The sequence below is a fragment of the Eleutherodactylus coqui genome, chromosome 7, assembly GCF_035609145.1.
Source record: "Eleutherodactylus coqui strain aEleCoq1 chromosome 7, aEleCoq1.hap1, whole genome shotgun sequence".
Taxonomy (NCBI): domain Eukaryota; kingdom Metazoa; phylum Chordata; class Amphibia; order Anura; family Eleutherodactylidae; genus Eleutherodactylus; species Eleutherodactylus coqui.
The window spans coordinates 98,740,695-98,761,249 of NC_089843.1; the positions used below are offsets into that span (position 1 = coordinate 98,740,695).

Below are 20,555 nucleotides of genomic sequence, written 5' to 3' on the forward strand. Positions count from 1 at the left end.
TCAAATCGGACCAGAACTGGGAATTTGTATGCGAGACAAACAAAAAAAACAGATTTTGCATTTTATATATAAGATTACACATGCAGAAAGACGTAGGCTGAGTGTCCGCAGGTGGGACGGAATATCGCGAGAGGTATTCCGCCGCGGGGGAGCACTACTGTCACTGCGATTTTCTGTGATGAACCTATCTTGATGATGGGTTCATGGTAGAGAATCGTGGCATGCCGCGACATTTAGATGCGAGTGGAAAATTACAAGCGATTTTTCGCTCGTGTCCATTGGGCTGCGCTTTCCATAGTTATCCTATGGAAAGCGTCATGCGTGCTCTGCGTGCGATTTATCGCCGCGGATCACTCTAAGACAGATTGCCTGTGGACAGCCAGCCTTACTACTGCCTGCAGGAGAATCCAGAATGCTAGTTAACCCTTTCATGACCAAGGATCATTGATACGCCTCTGTCCAGAACACATTTACAACAAAATTCATAACGTTATCATTTTTCAGGAGATACGTCTGACGCGAATTCTGCAGCAATGTCGGTCCATAGACGTGCTGTGGTAAATGATTCTCCCCTGCCCACAAGCGGAAATCAACTGCGATTTTTCTGCTCACTGGGGAGAATCGCAGCATGTTCTTTTCTGTGTGGAAAATTGCGGTCATTGCAGTCAATTGAAAAGCCGTCCGTCCCGCGATATTCTGCGCAGTGGGCACAGCGGAAAAATTGCGGGAATCCATGTCACAGTCCAGCATCGGCATGTCATGCGCTGCACTGCGCATTTATGATGGGCGAGACACTTGCGGCGGATCCAGAGAGGTGAGTATAGGGTCTCTGGGGGGCGCCGGGTCTGCTTCCGCTGCAAAATTTTGCAGGCGGAATCCGATCCGGCCGTGGGCATGAGGCCTAAGCAACATTTTTCATCAAACAACCATTTTAATAGCGACCAAAGGAAATGTACAGCACACGAATGTCATTTTTCAGTCCATCTGACAATCCTTTGCTTTAAAGTGTGAATACTGCTGTATTTCCTATTGCATGCTACCGCCATTTAATTGTTGAATGTTTTAGTGCATTTTTTGATAAATTTAAGTAACAAGCTGCATTGTGCAGATACTGTAGCAGAGGGAAAAATGTGGCTGGTATTGTAGTGCAACAGGTTGGATTAGTTCTTGTATTGTACTGTGGAAAGATGTCAGTGTGCCAATAAGAAGATCACCCAGATCAAAACTTCATCTCGCAGGAGGCAGAGAGTGAAGTGATCGCAGACATGGAGTTACATACAGATAATTCACAGTCAGTATCTAGTGATCTGGTAGCCCTTCTCAACAAATTGGTAATTTGGTGTATTTTTATCCTTCTGGATGATTTCTTGATAATTATTTTTACTTCTATAAACAATGTCATTTTGCCTTTTCATCTTTCTTACCAGACGGTTGACAGACCAAAAGACTGGTACAAGACAATGTTCAAGCAGATTCATATGGTCCACAAGCCAGGTATGTGGGTGCTCTTTGTATTCTGCAGTGATTTCTTCTTGTCGACACAGGCTGTATTGTTTCTGACACTTAAAGGCAAATTCCACCTGAAACCTCAGACTCTGCAGAGTACCTACACAAACACCTTATAATTCATATTGCGTATTTACATGGTCTAGAAACAGATCAATTTCCTTACGGCTCTACTGGAATCTATTTGACAGCAAAATGTCAGATTTAAAGGAGCATACTGGTTACGCAAAGTTGCTGTCAGATGATTGCTAATTAAATGTTATTAAAGTTTGCAATGTGGTTCTGCTTTGGATTTTGTGTCTGTAGCTCTATAAGCATCACCTTCTCCTGGCACTTCAGAAGTGGGTATTCACAGGTTGCCCTGATACGACTTGTAGGCATTCCAGCGCTACCGGTTGGGCTTGCTCAGTAGGAGTGACCAGGGATGGCTTTTTTTTCTATCCAGCTCTCGGGACCGGATTGTTGACCAATAATAGGGCAGTGCTTAGTGGGGACCTGCACAGGAAGGAAGTACAGAGCAGGGAACTGTGCTAACTGTAGTTTCAAGCTGCATGGCAGCGCGGATGTGGTGGCCATCTTGGAAAACAGCGATGTGGGAAAACCTCAAAAGTGGAGGACAGAATAAGAAGGTACATAGCTGTGCATAAACATGGCACAAACACCTTTCATATCTGAAATTTTGAACATTTGCTTCACAACCGTAATATCCCTTTAAGTTTGAAGGAGAGGTCCTATGTAGTAGTAAGGTAGATTACAGGCATAACTGTAAAGGTGCAAAGGTCACCCCTGTAACCTGATGTACCTCTACAACCAGTACTTCCAACAATGTGATAGTTGAGGGACCCGCTTACAATTTTTGCATTGGCACACCGGAGCTTCAAGTTATGCTTCTAATCAAGTGCCATCCTATTCAATTGAAAGTGATTGTGTTGTTGAGAATATTCGATGTGTCACTTATACAAATCAGAGGCAGCCATTTTTAAGCTGACCCAATGTTCCCAAGGATACAGCCTTTGATTAAAATTGTTCTTGGTATTTATTTGTGTGTCATGCTGCAGCTTTCTAAATGGATTGCTTTGGGATTCCTTACCATCCAGTGGTCTCCATGTTTGTTTATTATTTTGAGATTACAAGTCACTCTCTATCCACAGAATAGGGGATAACTTGCTGGTGGGTGGGGGTCTTAACACTGGGACACCCACCGATCTGAAGAACAGAGATCCCATGTCCTCTCTTGACTCCTGCAGAGTCGCTTCTTCCCCTGCAGTGATGTCAGAATGGATGGAGCGCTGTCCGAGCATGCTCGCTCGACGCTCTATTCATTTTAGTGGGGCTGAGGTAAATACCAAAGTGCTTGCCCCTCGGCTATCACTGCAGTCCCATTGAAAGTGAATGGAGCATCAGCATGCTCGCATGACCAGCTCTCTATTCAGTCTCCTCCTGCCCCCAGTAAGGAGGATGGGGGATGTAGGACCCCTGTTATTGAGATCCTGTGGATAGGGGGTAATCTTGGTACAACCCCTGTAACTAGTGAACCAACTCACCCATCTTCAGGATACATTTCAGTGAATCAAAGTTTACTCTTATGCCCATTGCTTTAGTTGACAAGTGCTTAAATCAAAGCATTAAAAAGAGCTGTCCAACTTATTCGAAAATAATAATAAAGTAGCTTATACTCCCTTCTCCACTTTGTCGAGCACCGCTATAGGACTCCCTGTGACATAATGTTTACAGGCTGTAGTAGTAGCCTGTGTATGGGACGTCATAGGTTGCTTCAGCCAATGACAGAACTAGGGTTTGCGATTGCTTGCAGCAGCTTGTGATGTTGTGTAAATGGGCTGCTGCAGCCTGTAAGCATTATGTCACAGGAGAGATCTAGATGTATCTAAATATATGAGCATACAAGGCAGGTTCACGATGGATTTTCTGTGTAGAAAATGTACAGCATTTGTAGCAGTAGCTAAATGGATGAGATTTAAACAAATCACATATGCAGTTGAAAAAAAAAATCACACAAAATCTGTGTGGAAATTGACCTGTGGTGCAGATTTAAAATCCTCAGCATGTCGATTTATGTTGCGGATTTCACTTAATTGGTAAATCTTCAGCATTCTGCAGCAATCCATGACAGAAATTACATAATTTCTTTAAAATTCCGCTGATTTTTGGCAGTTATGCTGTGGATTTTGCCATCTAGTGCAGCTATGCCCTAATAGTACTTGAGATACCCAAGAGCCCTGAATAGCATAGTAAATTATTAATTAGGGATAGCCTACCAAAGCACTAATTACCTGTGTCTGGAGAGTATACATAGAAACATATGTAGAAAGTGGTTTCCAGTCTGAGGCAGTCAGGGACATAATGGAATTGTTTTTAAAATTCCAATGTCCTGCCATGTGTAACCTCTGCTGACACAACCTTCCTATAAATTCATTGAAATTCTGGTCTTGCATCACGGCTCTTAAAAGAAAAGTCACAAATCACGATTACATTTGTGAAATATTAAACAAGCCCTTACAGGCGTTTCTTCATTGAGAACTCGGCAGATATTTATGTGCCCCCATTATCATTGGGACTTGAGTTTACCGTATGACTCTGCCAATTTCATTGTTCAAAGCCTTGAAATGCAGTAATATGACAAGGACAAATCTCAAACAAGGAGAATGTATGGGTGCGCAATCATTTTAAGGTGAGATGAGCTGTGAAATGAGCTGAAGCGTGAGACACAAAGGAGAAGGTGGAAGTAATTCTTGGTTTGTTCTCAGCCTGTAGTAAATGTGACTCTGACATATTAGAGGACTCAGAGATTGTGTTTGTTTTACAGACAATGACAGTGATTATTCTAATACAGGCTATGCATATAATACAGGTGAGTTACTCCATCCATATGTACGAGTATAAATAGGGTATTTATCAGAATGAATGACCTGTTGTGTAAGAAGTCAATGAATAGTAATGTATGTACAGGAGTTCTATACTGCCTTTGTCATGTCAGATTGCACTGCTGAACTAGCAGGAGCCTCTATTTACAAAGCGTTGGTGTCTGTTTCAAATAATGGATTGTTTCAAACCCCAAATTGCCATAATTATGGCATGTTCACATCACTTTTTGTTTTTACGTATGGCATATATTTTGCAGACAAGGTGTGAAACGCAGACGTTCTTTAGAATGCCTAAAACTCCAAGGCAATGTATAAAATAAAGTCATCTTTATACATTTCCTGGGTGTTCTACAGAGGGTCTAGCTTGTTTTAGACAACATGTGAAAGGACCAAACTGTAGCTTACAACTTGACGGCAATGTGTAAAATAAATGACTCTATACACATTTCCTTACCCTAAGAATATTAGGTTTAACCATAACCCTTTTACTTTAAGTTCTGCCAAAACTAACCATAACTCTATTATTATTGAAGTTAACCCTACATCTAACCCTAACCTCCTTATAATTTAAGTAAACCCTAACATTATTTTATACCTTGCCGAAACAAACTAAACATTCTGTAGAATAAATAAGCATACTATAAATCTACCAATAGAAAGTTTCAGACCTACTCTGTCCTCCAAGAAAAAGTATGCCAACATAAAGGAGAACTTGGTTAAAAGTATACTTTTGGATAATATTTGGCCCTTTAGGGTGCTTTTACGCTGTCAAAATTAGTTGGCAATATGCACTGCAAGATATGGAAAATTCTGCCCCAAAATCCGCAACTTCTTTGCGGATTTTGATGTGCAGTTGAAAATCCCTTAATTCTGCCAGCGATGCTTCCCACTGAAATCCATAGGAAACACTTCTGATCCTCTATCACGCGAGAGGATCAGAATTTTACAGAGGTGAGGCGTTTTTGCCTGTAAATCGCCGAGCGTGCACGTAATAAAACAAATGTTGACTAGAGCAATATTGCGCTCATGTGAAACTAGCATTATATGGAGTTGCCTGCTTTAGATAAACCCCTTTCATGCAATTTATTAAATTAAATTAATGGCTTACAGACAGGCATGCACCACTCACTGATTTCAGTCCTGAAATGCTTTGTTTACCTTTCATTTAATCCCATAGTGTTCAAATATATGCCTTTGGTGAAGCCCAGGTGAAAATCACTACAGATGCTGCTAGACCTTCAAGGACCTTCAGCAATTCATCCAACCGGGAACTGGAGCGTGACACGGGCATTCCTCCATGCAAGCCCTGTCAAACCCCTAGCTTCCGGGTGGTGTCAAGGTACAATAGTACCCACAAATCGGACCCTTGCAATTGATCATGGAGTCCTGATGGGTTGCTATGTCACCTAAAGGCTTGAAGATGGCTTCCGGGTCTGCCATCTACAGTGAACACCAATATGCTAACACAATTCAGAGAATTTCCATAAATGTTTCATTTTAGCTGGTAGTTTAGCTAACAGTTATGTGACATGTAGAGTGTAAAATAGTTTGGAAGGCTAAAAAAAGACATGACCATTTTATTCAAGTTTTTAAAAATAAAAAAAAACTTGTGTCCACCTCGTTCAGCCTATTATTCTGCAATGTTAATCCAGAAGAAGACAAGAAAAACTCCCATGAGGTAGAAGCCAATTTTCATCATTTTAGAAAATAAATATATTACATTAATTAAAGAGAGATGACTATGTTGTTTTTCAGTATACTTTCATATGTAAATATACAGGGGGGTGGACACAAAAACAAACACCTATAAGTGCATGCCTTAAATTACATGGCATTATAAATCATATTTCAATAAAGACATGTAGGGACCGATTTTAAGTGGAGGTACAATGACACAGAGGCTGCCAGGCAGAAATGAATATCTGCCCAACCAACGAGGTTGCATTAGTCAGGGATTTGAGCCACTCAGCTTCTGTTACCGGCAGGCTCAAACCACAGAGAGCAGGATAAGAGGTGAAGTAAACATAAATTTTGTGGAAAGCTCTTAGCCAAGCAGGAGTCAAGAGCAGCTCAATGCTAATGATTAAAATCCCATGCATTTTGTATAGTGTTTCCATATTTTTGTCCACCCTCTGTGTGTGTGAGAATGTGTCTATATATGATATGTATGTTTACCTCTTAGAAGTCTAGTAAAATGTAAACTCCATTGTATGTAAGTATATGTTCTTGTCTATATGATAACAGATAACTACAGCTCGGCTTTACCTGCCTATTCACACCCTGCTGCAAAGACACAAACATACCGGCCTCTATCTAAAAGTATCTCTGACAATGGCACCGATGTATTTAGAGCTTCATCCCCATTACCACCTCCTCCTGTACCTGTGCTTCCTCCATCCGTGCCTCATCGCATGCGGGAGCTGACTTCTCCTGAGAAGTAAGTCACTAAATATTAATGTTCCTTCCTCACTTAGTTTTTTCTGTTCTGTTTCAGATCCATATCTACAGTACAATTTTACTTGAGGTTTTTATCACAGCACCACTATGCAGTTTTTCATAATAAATTAATTTAGGAATAGAGATGAGCGAGCATACTCGTCCGAGCTTGATACTCGTTCGAGTATTAGGGTGTTCGAGATGCTCGTTACTCGAGACGAGTACCACGCGATGTTCGAGTCACTTTCATTTTCTTCCCTGAGAAATTTGCGCGCTTTTCTGGCCAATAGAAAGACGGGAGGCATTACAACTTCCCCCTGTGACGTTCAAGCCCTATACCACCCCCCTGCAGTGAGTGGCTGGCGAGATCAGGTGTCACCCGAGTATTAAAATCTGCCCGCCCGCGGCTCGCCACAGATGCATTCTGACATAGTTCAGGGAAAGTGCTGTTGATGCCGGAGCTGCTATAGGGAGAGCGTTAGGAGTGATTTTAGGCTTCAAGAACCCCAACGGTCCTTCTTAGGCCATAGAAATCGCAGATCGCACCTATGTGCGATCTGCGATTCCTGTTCTCTTCTCTATATGCGCTCAATGGGGCCGGCGGCAGCAGCACCGACCCCATTGAGAACATATAGAAGACAAATCATTCTTCTCTGCCACAGCTGTAACAGCTGTGGCAGAGAAGAACGATGTTTGCCCATTGAATTCAATGGAGCCGGCAATACAGCAGGTTCCACTGAAAGCAATGGGCTGCCGGCGATCGCGGGATGAATTGTCGGGAAGGGTTTAAATATAGAAGCCCTTCCCTGCAATTCATCCAGAAATGTGTTACAATAAAAATATATACCGTATATACCGGCGTATAAGGCGACGGGGCGATAAGACGACCCCCCAACTGTCACCTTATACGCCGGGAAGACAGCGGAGCAAAGAATAAAATTCATTACTCACATCCCCCGGCGGTCTGCGGCGCTGCTGCAGGATGTCGCTCCCTCCTGGTCCCTGGCAGAGCATTGCTTTCTGGACGCAGGGCTTGAAATCTCCGCCTCCAGAAAGCTACTGTGATTAGCTAACACACGCCGTCAGCCAATCACAGCCATTCAATGACATCATTGTCATTGGCTGTGATTGGCTGAAGGCACGTGTGTTTTCTGGAGGCGGGGATTTCAAGCCCTGCGTCCAGAAAGCAATGCTCTGCCGGGGACCAGGAGGGAGCGACAGCCTGCAGCAGCACCGCAGAACGCCGGGGGAAGTGAGTAATGATTTTTATTCTTTGCTCTGCTGTATTCCCGGCGTATAAGGTGACAGTTGGGGGGTCGTCTTATACGCCCCGTCGCCTTATACGCCGGTATATACGGTATATATTTTTATTTTTACACATTTCTGGATGAATTGCAGGGAAGGGCTTCTATATTTAAGCCCTTCCCAACAATTCATCCCGCGCACGCCGGCAGCCCATTGCTTTCAGTGGAACCTGCTGTATTGCCGGCTCCATTGAATTCAATGGGCTAACATCGTTCTTCTCTGCCACAGCTGTTACAGCTGTGGCAGAGGAGAACGATCTTTATGCTGACAGTGCGGGGGGGGGGGGCACTCTTGCCGCTATTGTGGCTTAATAGTGGGACCTGGGAACTTGAGATGCAGCCCAACATGTAGCCCCTCGCCTGCCCTATCCGTTGCTGTGTCGTTCCCATCACTTTCTTGAATTGCCCCGATTTTCACAAATGAAAACCCTAGCGAGCATCGGCGATATACAAAAATGCTCAGGTCGCCCATTGACTTCAATGGGGTTCGTTACTCGAAACGAACCCTCGAGCATCGCGAAAATTTCGGCCCGAGTAACGAGCACCCGAGCATTTTGGTGCTCGCTCATCTCTATTTAGGAACATTTCCTGTAACAGTTTTTTGCAAACATAGTAACACCATTAATAAGGTTAAAAATGACACAAGTGTTTGTAGTCCAGCAGTCTTATACATATATCTGGTTTTTAAGTGAATACACCATCATAACATTCTGGGGCCAGTTTCATACAGGCTGTGGTGTCTTTGGAGGATTTTCAGGTCATGCAACTGATGATATAAAGGGGTCTGCTATTGTTAATACCTGTTTAGTAGTAAGCAAATTTACATACTTTTTCCCAGGGAGCATTGCCTGTAAGACCCCCTACAAGACTCTGCAAGTAAAAAAGGTTGCATAATAGATCAGTATCATTATACAGTGTTTCTCTGAAAGTAAGACCTACCCCGATAATAAGCTCTAACCTGATTTTTGGGAGAAAGCTTGAAATAAAAGCCCCACCCCAAAAATAAGCTCTATCTGCACTACGTGAAAAATAAAAGGCAATACTCACCTAGCAGGCGTCGTCTGGGTCCCTACCGCTGCTCTCCGGTGTTTCTGCAGGCTTCCGTGCAGTTGTCAGTGCCGACAGAATATCTCTTGCTGGTAATGGGGTTTGAAAACCCTGCCTCCAGCAAGCAATTGCTCTGATTGGCTCTTGAGCGCCGCGGCCTAGGTAATCAGAGCCCGCGCTCGATGAAGCAATCACAGCCTTTCATTGAATGGCTTTGATTGGTGCATCAAAACCCCTGAAGGTGGGGTTTTCAAACCCCATTAGCAGCAAGAGATGTTCTGTTGGCGCTGACAACTGCACCGAAGCCTGCAGGAACGCCGGAAGTCAGCAGGAGGGACTCTGACTGTACCTGTAGGCGAATATAAGACATCCGAAAATAAGACCCTGAGCCTCTTTTGGGGCAAAAAGTAATAGGACATGGTCTTATTTTCGGGGAAACATGGTAATAGAGAGCGGCCATATACTTACTGATCTACTGATACAAGAGGGCAGGTATAAACACCGCATCCCAAACATGCAGACGGCCAAACTGCTAAATGGAGGAGCAATTTACACTGGTGCAAGGTACTGATGATCAACCACTCACACACCTTTTTTTTTAGATTTTCCTTATCTGTGATTTTGATTAGTATTTTTACCATCATTCTTTATTAATATATAGCACTAACATGTTCCCGTTTATTTAAGCATAAGGTGTATATACGCAAAAAAATGAAAATGTAAGAATAATTGATAATTTTATCAAAATAAATTCTCTTCACTTTCATTTCTAAAACTCAACTGAACATTTGAGAGAAAAATCAATTATCCTTAAAGTCCTTCATAGTGATACATACCAACCTCTAACCATACTTTGAGTACTCTGTCTTTAAGGACATGTTATGTGTACTAATATGTATATTTCCTCCTACAAGGAATGAGTGGGAACCACCTGACAGAAAAGTTGATACCCGCAAATTCCGTTCTGAACCTCGCAGTATCTTTGAATATGAACCTGGAAAATCCTCCATCCTTGAGCATGAAAGACCGGTAAGAGCAAACTATGAACTATCAGTCCATGATAAGGAGCAGCCTTATATTTTACATTGCTGCCAGTACCAGGGCTCAAGAAACAAAATGTGCTATGTATAATACTCTCCAAACTTGTGGCTTTCTAGATGTTGCAAAATGAAAAACTACCACTCCCAGCATGCTCTGACAGCCACAGTTTGGAGACCACTGTTTAGGCTTTGTTGGCTGATTCCATTTTCCACGGTACTTCTGTGTTTTATGTATTTTTACAAGACAGAGATTATATTTTCGTGATGGCAAATGCATATACCATGACACCCTCTGAACATTTTGATGTCTCAGCGATAATCATACCTGTGCTTTTACACATGAAGGATCAACACTCAGTAATGGAGATGGAGGGGGCCCGCCCGCCTCCATTCACAGTAAACAGGCAGTCATTTATAGATGAACGACGACTGCCTGTTTGCATTTGTCGTTCGGACTTGAGACATGTATGAACTGGACAAATGAATTATCTTTCCTCGTTCAGTCTGTTCATGCTTTCACGCTGGACAACAATCGTTCAGATTTTCGCTGATTGCAGGAATGTGGATGATTCGTTCGCCTGGGAGAAAGGGCAGATAGTCTAAATAATAATATACATGCTTATGAATTAGCAGTCTTAGAAGGGCTGGATAATAGTTGCTGCTTTTGGCATCCTGGCAGAATAACTTACTGACACCTCGATCATAAAACAGCGATACTTTGAGCCTATACCTAGAAAAGTTATCACTGCTAGAGTGTCATATGTCAGAGTCACTAGCATTACACACTCATTTTACTGGTGCTATATCAAATTACTCTAGAGAAAAAGTTGAATAGCTTTGCAAATATATTGAATTACCTATCTTTCACTTAACCTAAACTACGACATGTGTACAGTTAAAGGGGCTGACCAGTAAAGGCCCTTTTACATGAGACGAGTGTGGGGCAAATGATGCCTGACACTCGTCCCTGTGTCTTCTCGCTCCCGTGCTGTTGCACAGAAGCGAGTATCATTGGATTGCTGACAGCGCGGCCAGCAGGGAGGCGGAGCGGCTGGAGGAGAGTTCTCTGCTTCTCCTCTTCATTCAGTGTAAGCAGTGGTCGTTCAGTACTGAACGGCTGCTGTTTACACTGAACAATGGTTGTTTGGATTTTAAGTAGCTTAAAACTGAACGATTGGACAATTTTCATCCAGTCATTCAGTTTCTGCATGCTTTTACATGGGACGATTATCGTTCATAACCCCACGGGAGTGTGAGGTTTTGGAACGACCAGAACGATAATCGCCCCGTGTAAAAGGGCCTTTATCCTCAGGATAGGTCATCAATAGTAGTAGTAGATCGGTAGTAGTCATTTGCCTAAGAGCCTTGCCAATCAGCAGTTCTCTGGCCCTCTGATTTCAGCAGGAAACAGAGAGCTGTGTTCTCACTGCAGTGGCCAGACTTTGTATTACAGGTCATTCACTTCAATGGGATGGTGGCCTGCAATACCAATCCAGTCCACTACAGTAACAGAGCTATCTGCTTCTTGCAATAATGACCCAGTAAACAGCTGATCAGTGGAGTTCCCAAGCGACAGACCCCTGTCTAAAATTGATGGTCTATCCTGAGGATTGGCCATCAATAGTTTGTAACTGGACGAACCCTTTAAGAGCTTTATTCAAAATTCTTCCTGCTTCTGAGAGCAGAAATTTGTCCGCATTAATCGCTGTTTTAATGTCTGGACAGAGCTCGCTCTGGTGACTTAGGGTACTTTTACACGGAATGGCTATTGGCTGAAAAATTGCTCTAACGAGCGATTTCAATCACTTGTCATCCCGTGTAAAAGCGAGACTTGACAAGGTACTGAGCAAGAATTCACTCATTATTCACAGTAGCTTTATTTCTGCTCACTGAAATGAAGCAACTAGGGAGCAACATCTCACTTAGGGTGGATTCAGATGACCGTATATCGGCTCGGTTTTCATGCCGAGCCGATATACGGTGTCCTCATCTGCAGGGGGGGAGGATGGAAGAGCCAGGAGAAGGAACTGAGCTCCCGCCCCCTCTCCGCCCCTCTGCACCATTTGCAATGAAAGGGGGCGGGGCTAAATTCCGGGAATTAGCCCCGCCCCCATCTCACCTCTCCTCATTGCAAATAGTGCAGAGGGGCGGAGAGGGAGCGGGAGCTCAGAGCACTGCTCCTGGCTCTTCCAGCCTCCTCCCCCTGCAGAGAGAGACGCCGTATATCGGCTGGGCGTGAAAACCCAGCCGATATACGTTCGTCTGAATCCAGCCTGCGGCTGGCTTCACACGGGCGTAAGAGTATTTACGTGCACATTTGTGTGATGGGCGCTACGTTTTTGCACAGGTATGCGTATTTTTCTGTATTTTTTGCACGCGCGTGTCCTGCATATTTGCTTGCACAAAAAAAAAAACACGCAAGCATGCTCCCTTTGATTTCAATTGCAAATTAGGTTTAAATTGGGCTAATTGGTGTGCAGTACGCTCCAAAAGAGGACATTCTGTGTTTTTTGTTGCACAACAAAAATGTGTGTGCAAAAACCGCAGATGTCACCAAACCCATTGAAATCGATGGGTTCTAGTCACTGTGTATTGTGTGCACAAATTTGTCACGCTTAATACGCAGCGCAAATGTGTTAGTGTGAATAAGCCCTTAGTGTAAACATGTAGTTGTTCAGCTATGAATGACAACCTATTCATTGTGAATGGAGGTGGGTGGCCAGAAGAGATCTTCAGGGTGCTCCGCCTTCCATTCACTGAAGGACTATTGCTCCTTGTGTGAAGAAACGCATTCCCTAAAGTATGCTCTGTACAGGAAACACTCTTATTACTACATTGTAGGAGCTCAGATAATTATGTTACGTTTCCAAATAGCAATAAGAAGCAGCTACTCTAAAATACAGGCTTAAACTCTCAATAGGTACAAGATAAGTAAGGTTGCCTGTCCACGGCCGTGACGGAATATCGCTAGCGATATTCCACCGCAGGGGAGGAGGGGGGAGCCCTGACAGTTCTAATAGATAGGCTTACCCCAGAGAATTGCTGGAAAATGCAGCATGCCACGATTTTAATCCCGGAAGCGGAGACTTGCTATGGTTCTCCGCTCGTGGATGTCCGGCTGCGCTTTCCATAGTTAGCCTATTGGAAGCTTTCCATAGTGTGATCCGCAGGCGATTTGTCGACAATTTTAAGACTGTCTAGACTATATTTACACCACTTGTTGGCTTAGTTTATGGCAAAAATTGTGCCACAAATTTGGCACAATTTTCTGAGCAATTTAGATCACACCCCCCTCTTTACTAAGCCACACCCTTTTCTGACAATTCAGAAAAGGTGTTCAAAAGCGTCTAAAAACACATAGTAAATGTGGTGCAAAGCATGTAAGACAGTTTTGTGGTGCAGTGTGCACCTGAAAAGTGTCTTATTTTGAATGGTATATCTGTCCCATTATCTGTTATGTAACTGTTGCATGTCTGCTTGCCTGTACAGTGATCCCTCGCTATATCGCGGTTCAGTGATTGCGGCTTCAGTGCATTGCGGATTTAGATAGACCATATAGAATTCTGCTTCCATTGAGTTTTTTGCTATATCGCGGGATTTTGCAGTACATACAGGAAATACAGTGCTTGTCAACGCTAGATTGTACATGGCACACTATTGGCTGCTGGAATGTGTTCTGTATCCTGGGTGCTGATTGGCTCATTGATCGTAGCATCGGTCTGTTTGTTCACTTTTGCAATTGTTTGGCAGTTCACCCGACAGATTCATTTGTGATAGACGAGGGATCACTGTACAAGTCTAACAACTCTCCGCTCAGCTCCAGCATCAAATTTCCTAGCTCAGACATTGGGGAAGACTTACCTCACGCCAGCCATGGAGCACACCAGTATTCTGCACAAAAAATTGGTGCACTCTGTTACTAAATATATAGCATTTTACCACAGCTGGTAGGTGCACCCCTTTTTCTAAGCACTTTTCAAAATTGTAGCGGAAGGTGCAAAAGCTGTCCAAGGGCTTTTACCCACTAGCAGTTTTTTAATGCTGCGATAGCGCTGCGTTTTTTTCAATGGGGCTTTCTAATGTTAAAATCGCATCGCAAAAAAATCGCAGCGATAAAAAAACCGCTAGTGGGTAAAAGCCCTTATGCTTCATTCTGAAAATGCTAGCTGCTTTTTTGGAACAGTTGCAGTGGTTTTTCTTGGGCTATTTTCACATTTTTGAGCTGTCTGTTTTTGCAAGTGACTGCACAAAGCAGAATAAGCCATTATAACAATGACTCCTGCATTGATTGTAAGACTTGTATAAAGAGTCTAACGTTTGCTTGCAGGAATGCTGCCTTCCAATAGGTGGCGCTGCAGAGGTATTGTTCCATCTTCCTTATTTATTCATTTCCCGGAGGAGCATGGATGGCCTTATAACTCTCCTCACTCACCTTCTAGATGCTCTCCTTAAGGAAAAACGATACCTTGCCTGACCCACATCATAGGCCTCTCACTACCCAAGCCAGAAACCTACTGCACACTGATGAGGGGCAAAACCCCCGAAACAGCTGTCTAAGTATGGTATTCTAGCTTGGTTTTCAATTCCCAATCATTGTTATAAGGCTTGTCTAAAGAGTCTAACATTGGCTTCCAGGAATGCTGCTTTCCAAAAGGGGGCGCTGCAGAGGTATTCTTCCATCTTCCTTAGGCCGGTTTCACACAGCCGAGAATCTCGCTCGAATACGAACCCCATTCTTTTGAACGGGGTCATACAAAAGAGCGACATATCTTCTTTTTAAATTGTTTTTAATGGGGCCGGCAAAACATTGCACTACGTGCTAGGTGCACACAAGTGCGATGCAATGTTTACCATTGAAAACAATGGGAATCATTCCACGATCCTCCGCTGCAACTGTTGGCTTGCACCGGAGGATTGCTACCTCCCCGAAGTGATGCGAGATGTATTTGATACAAAAACTCCTCATATCCACGGGAAAAATCACTCTTGCCCATGTGAAATTGGCCTTATTTGGATTTTTTTTTTCTGCGCACAACAATGGTCCACGGGGACTAATTCAAGAAAAAACCGAACACATGCAGCGAGTATGGATGCAACAGAGACCAAAATTGGACACACTTATCTGAATACACCCTTATACTCACACCAGCACATCACCCATAATTATATTCAAAGTTTGTTACATGACATCGTTTACTAATTATATCTGGGTGGTCACCAAGTGTATAACTATTTTATATTGACAATCCTCGTCAATATGCTGTATAAAGGCCCATTTAGACACAACAATTATCGCTCAAATTTTGCTCAAAGCTGTTCTTTTGAGCAATAATCGTTGCGTGTAACTGCACTGACATCGTGCGGTTTTCGTTATTCCGTCGCTCATCGTTGTCTTTAGCGTGCTGAAAGACAACAATGAGTCTTATCAGGGATTCACAGCGGGATACAGCTGATACTATTGTTTCAGCTGTATCCCGCTCCCCGATCACAGGCTAGGTATGAAGAACAGAGGGGTCCAGTTATGTTCTCCATACTCCGCACAGAGAGCACTTGGCTGTATAACAGCCGGGCAGTCCATGCAGAAAACATCTGGATGCAGAAGGCAAGCAGGGACACCCCGCTTGTCTTCTGCATCCTCCGCTCCGAGCGCCCGGCTGTATAACAGCCGGGCGCTCTGAGCAGGGAACAGCTGGATGCAGAAGACAAGAGGGAACACCTCGCTTGTCTTCTGCATCCTCCGCTCAGAACGCTTGGCTGTATAACAGCCGGGCACTCGGAGCGGGGAACAGCTGGTTGCAGAAGACAAGCAGGGACACCCCGCTTGTCTTCTGCATCCTCCGCTGGCAGCGCAAGGTGATCGCTCATCTTGAGCGATCATCTTGCGCTGTAAATGACACAATGATTATCGCTCAAAAGTCGCTTGAGCGACATCTTTTGAGCGATAATCGTGTCTAAATGGGCCTTTAGGCATACGGGCGTCACAGAGGGTCCCCCACTGCAGGAGTAGCTACTACTCTTCCTGTTACACAAGAGACTTTTTTTTTCATAAAGAAGGCTTTTCCTATCGATTTGGATATTGGTCTCAAATGTATACAACCTCTTTCTATCTGTCTTTTTAGCGCATAGGATTGGGGTTCCCTTGCTTGGGACCCCCTCTACAGCCATGTGGAGGATGAGCTCCAATTGATTGCAGTGTAATGCCTATGCTTGGGCTGCTTCCCCAACAAAAACAGTTGCTCAGCTGATTATTGGGGATATCTGAAATGTATAGACTGCAGTTCTCTCTGTATATGGGTGTCCAATGCATGCTGCGCCTGCGGGAAGCGTGCACCCGGCCTTACACAGCGCACTTCACTAAATGAACGCTCAAAATAGTGGAGCTTATACTCATGCTATATCTTTCACCTTTATGTAGGTAGTATAAAATATTAACCCTTTCCATTAAGACCTAAAGCTGGCTGTGCATGTCAGAATAATCTACAGCACCAAGAAATACTCCCAAGTGCTTGCTATATCTTGACATTTATTGCTGATGCCCATTCATTTCACTCTGTAACAATCTGCAGCTACTTTTAGAGAGAAGTAAATAATTTCAGGCATATAATCTCTCCAACAATTACCACAGGGCACCCATAGTAGTGTTTGTGTCCATTTCTAATGTTAACCCTGTTATCCAGGAAAGCCATCACAGCAAGATTGGCCATAAGGCCATAAGGCATAACTAGTTCTACAGTAAATGTACTTCAGTAATAATTTATCAAAATAGGATCACTTGGAAAAATGTTCTTAATCTAATATTCCTGACACTAATGTAACTACTTCATATAAACCGCCAAGGACTTTATTTTGGGAAAATCCATAATTAAAGGCAGGGTACAGTCAGGGGCTCGCCAGGCGGGTGTGTCTTGTTTTCTTAATGCAGGAATAACCTGGGCATGTCTCCAGCAAGTGTTTGCTGCAGCCACTGCATAAACACTACATCTATGATGAATCTAACCATGAATAAAAGCTAAATGTGAAACCACTGGCAGGATATCAATCCTCTAACACATGCCAAACATTTCCTATGCCAGAGTTTCAGCCCATCTTATATGGGAGCTGGGACTTTTTTTCACAGAGGCATGTATAGATGAGCACAGTTTACTGGTATCTGGGACAGTATAGCAGTGGGCACCGTATTATATGTGAATATATATGAGAAATCATCTATTCAGCCCCCATTAATGATTGCACTTAATAAATTATTCATAAGAGGTAATGCTACATAATGAAGTGGTTATTAGGAGAGTGGCAGCTTTCAGGTTATTAGGAGAGTGGCCACTTTCAGTCTTGCTTTTTTGATGGAAAGGTATTAGAGATGAGCGAGTATACTCGCTAAAGGCAATTGCTCGAGACTGCAGGTTCGGGTGTCGGCGCGGGGGAGCGGTGAGTAGCGCCTGTCAGCAGGAGGGAGCGGGGGGGGGAGAGAGAGATCTCCCCTCCATTCCGCCCCGCTCTCCCCGGCAGCTCCGTGGCCGCTGCAGGCACCCGAACCTGCTCGCTCGAGCAATTGCCTTTAGCGAGTATACTCGCTCATCTATAAAAGGTATATATTCCATTGACAAAAAAATAATGCACCAAGGAGCAGTTGTTGGAATCAAATGAAACTTTATAAGTGTGAATGATATATGTAAGTGATTAGCATATTAGAGCGAAAGGATAGGTTTATTGGGGATGACTGTACAATTCAGAGGAAGCTCTAGAACCCTGTTGGGCGGCCTCTAGCCTGAATACATGATGAGATACGGTCAGGTATGGAGGTATACAGGCTCCACATGTTGTTCTGCGGTCCATGTGCCCACAGATGTTACAAGTGGGCCTCTGGATCCTGCACACTCGTAGGCTGCCAAAATTGGTGTCCCAGCGTGTCCCAAAAATGCTTGATTGGCAATAAATCTGCCGACTGGGCAAGCAAAAGAAGTGTGGCAACTTGGCAGGGACATTCCTGGGAAATCCTTGCTGTGTGTGCCCTGCCATAAGAAACAACACATGTAACTGCAGCATTTCTGGCACATATCACTGAGTTATTAATGTCCCTCAATCACTAGATCATCACACCCGCAGTTGGGGCAGTGTGTCGCTGACACAGCAATGGCAGAACTGCAGCGTTCACTCGAACACGGCTGCTTTCAACTCCCAAATAGAACCTGGAATTTTCACTAAAGACGATACCGTTCCAGTCCGTAGCAGTCCAGGGTTCTGTAATGCAGGTGCCACCTGTGTCTGGATAGTGGAAATCAAACTGTTGGATGTGCTTGGTAGCGCATCACATGATCCTCTCTACTGGTGGTCTGTCTGGGCTATCTGAAGCCTATTCGGAGTGTGTGTGCCCTCACGTAACCACTGCTCCTAACAGCTTAGAGGAGGGGCAATTTGTCGAAACCACTGTCCTGCTTCTCTCATTTCAATCCTGTGCCCCCTCTCAAAGCCTTAAACTGGGCACAATGTCTTTGAGTGTGTTGCAGAGGCATGTCCAGTGGTCAACAATCTCACAACTAGGTACACTATACAAAAGTAGCCTCATTTTTATAGGGCAACGGGGCAAGTACTTTTATGGCCTCTGGTGGCAATACACAATGTGTAATCACACCACAACTGTAATTATTTACTTAGGCTGCCCACACTCAGGTGAGGAAATCGTGCAAGATTTGTGCTTCTCATAACGAACAAATCTTGCATGTTTTTTTCAGCTACGTTACAAGACGCACAAATATGAACCCCATTCTTTTAAATGGGGTCAAACACACGAGCAAGAATATCCTGCATGGCACTGCGATGCGAGAAACAAATCAGTCATGGTCTATCTTTCTGCATGCTCTCGCATCTCCCATTATTTTTAATGGGACCAGTATTGCACCACATGCTAGGGGCATGATATGCAAGGTCTTCCATTGAAAACAATGGGAGAAATCCCGCAATACTCCACCACAGCTGTCAGCCGCAGCGGAGGATCACTACTTCCCCGAAGTAATGTGAGGCGGTTTTGACATAAAAACGCCTTGCATCCACGGGGAATTAACATGATAGCGAGCACGATATCGGGCCCTGATGCCTTTCGTGCTCACCCGTGTGAAGTCAGCCTTATCTGCCGGAAACATAACTGCATGCAGAGTTTTGCAGCAATCCAACACTTCTATCTAGGTGCATCATTTTTTTCGTCAATGAGTGTAGATTATGTGCAACATGACATTATACACTTTAGCATCTAGTCAGCTAGGAGGAGAACCTAATTACCTCTTACGCACCTGGGTCCATCCAAGCTGTGCCTCTGCTACTCTGCATACAAGTAGCTGGTGTCTAGTGGCTTTTCTGGGGTCAGATAAGAATGTGTTTAGAGCAAATATTTAAAGGGGTTAACCTTAAAAATGTTTTAGAAGGTTGCTCATACTCCATTATAGGGGTAAAAGGACATCTGATCCCTCACTGCACCCTTTTTGACAGCATCTGGTCTGGTCCCCTGCTGCTTTCAACTTCCTGCTGCAGCAGGGATGACATCCAGACAACGGGTCATGTGACCACTTCAACTAATCACCAGCTGAAGGTGATTGGCTGCAGCAGTCACATGTCCCTGTTGTCAGCAATGTCAGCACTGGAGCAGGAATTAAAGAGCAGCAGGGTACTGAGTGAGGTGAACATGTCTACTTTCCTGTTTATGCAGCTGGCTGAGCAGTTTCCCAAGAAAGATTATTTGCTTCAATATCCCCTTAAGGACAGGGTCTACCATTAAAAACTGACAAAAACACTGTTTTCATCCACGTGTATTGTACATATTCGTAGAAGACTCAGATAACATGTGAATACTTTTTCTTTTTCTTTATACATCTATATCATCTATCCCTAAGTTCCTTACCAACACCTAATCCTTCCACTTTCATAACTTGCACTGTGGCAAGTGTAACTTTTTATATCAGGCCCTATATAGTATAGGAGCATCTAGATTGCTCCTCGTCTGTTATTGGCTGACTCCAGAACCAACCAACCGAATTTCGAATGTAACGCAATATCAGCAGAAGAAAAGTTAGGACATTTATTTGTAATGTTACTCAACTTAATGTCGCTTTTTATTTATGTAAACCGTAACATTTTGTATGAAGCTAAACCTACACTTTGGATAGATGTACAAGATATTGCCCTCACGCTAATCAAACTAGCCAAGAGTGCATCTGTTTGAAGGATCGGTGCTGCTAGAACACATCCTCTGTTGAACATCCCCTGCACTAGTGTTTTATGCTTGTTTGCTGCTGTCATTTTAGACTTTGCACCCTTTTGAGTACCTTTTACCTCCCCCTCCTTGCTTCCTA

General features: G+C 43.7%; 1 protein-coding gene across 15 annotated transcripts in view; it reads left to right on the plus strand.

The window, feature by feature from the left end:
- Positions 1-20,555, plus strand: part of SORBS2 (sorbin and SH3 domain containing 2) — a 228,832-nt gene that overhangs the window by 145,879 nt on the left and 62,398 nt on the right. For all 15 annotated transcript variants that reach the window (XM_066573447.1, XM_066573433.1, XM_066573436.1 and 12 more), the window contains 4 exons: positions 1,428-1,494; positions 4,331-4,375; positions 6,633-6,825; positions 10,090-10,204. In XM_066573447.1, coding sequence (XP_066429544.1) covers positions 1,428-1,494; positions 4,331-4,375; positions 6,633-6,825; positions 10,090-10,204 — 420 coding nt within the window. The remainder of the gene's footprint in view (positions 1-1,427; positions 1,495-4,330; positions 4,376-6,632; positions 6,826-10,089; positions 10,205-20,555) is intronic.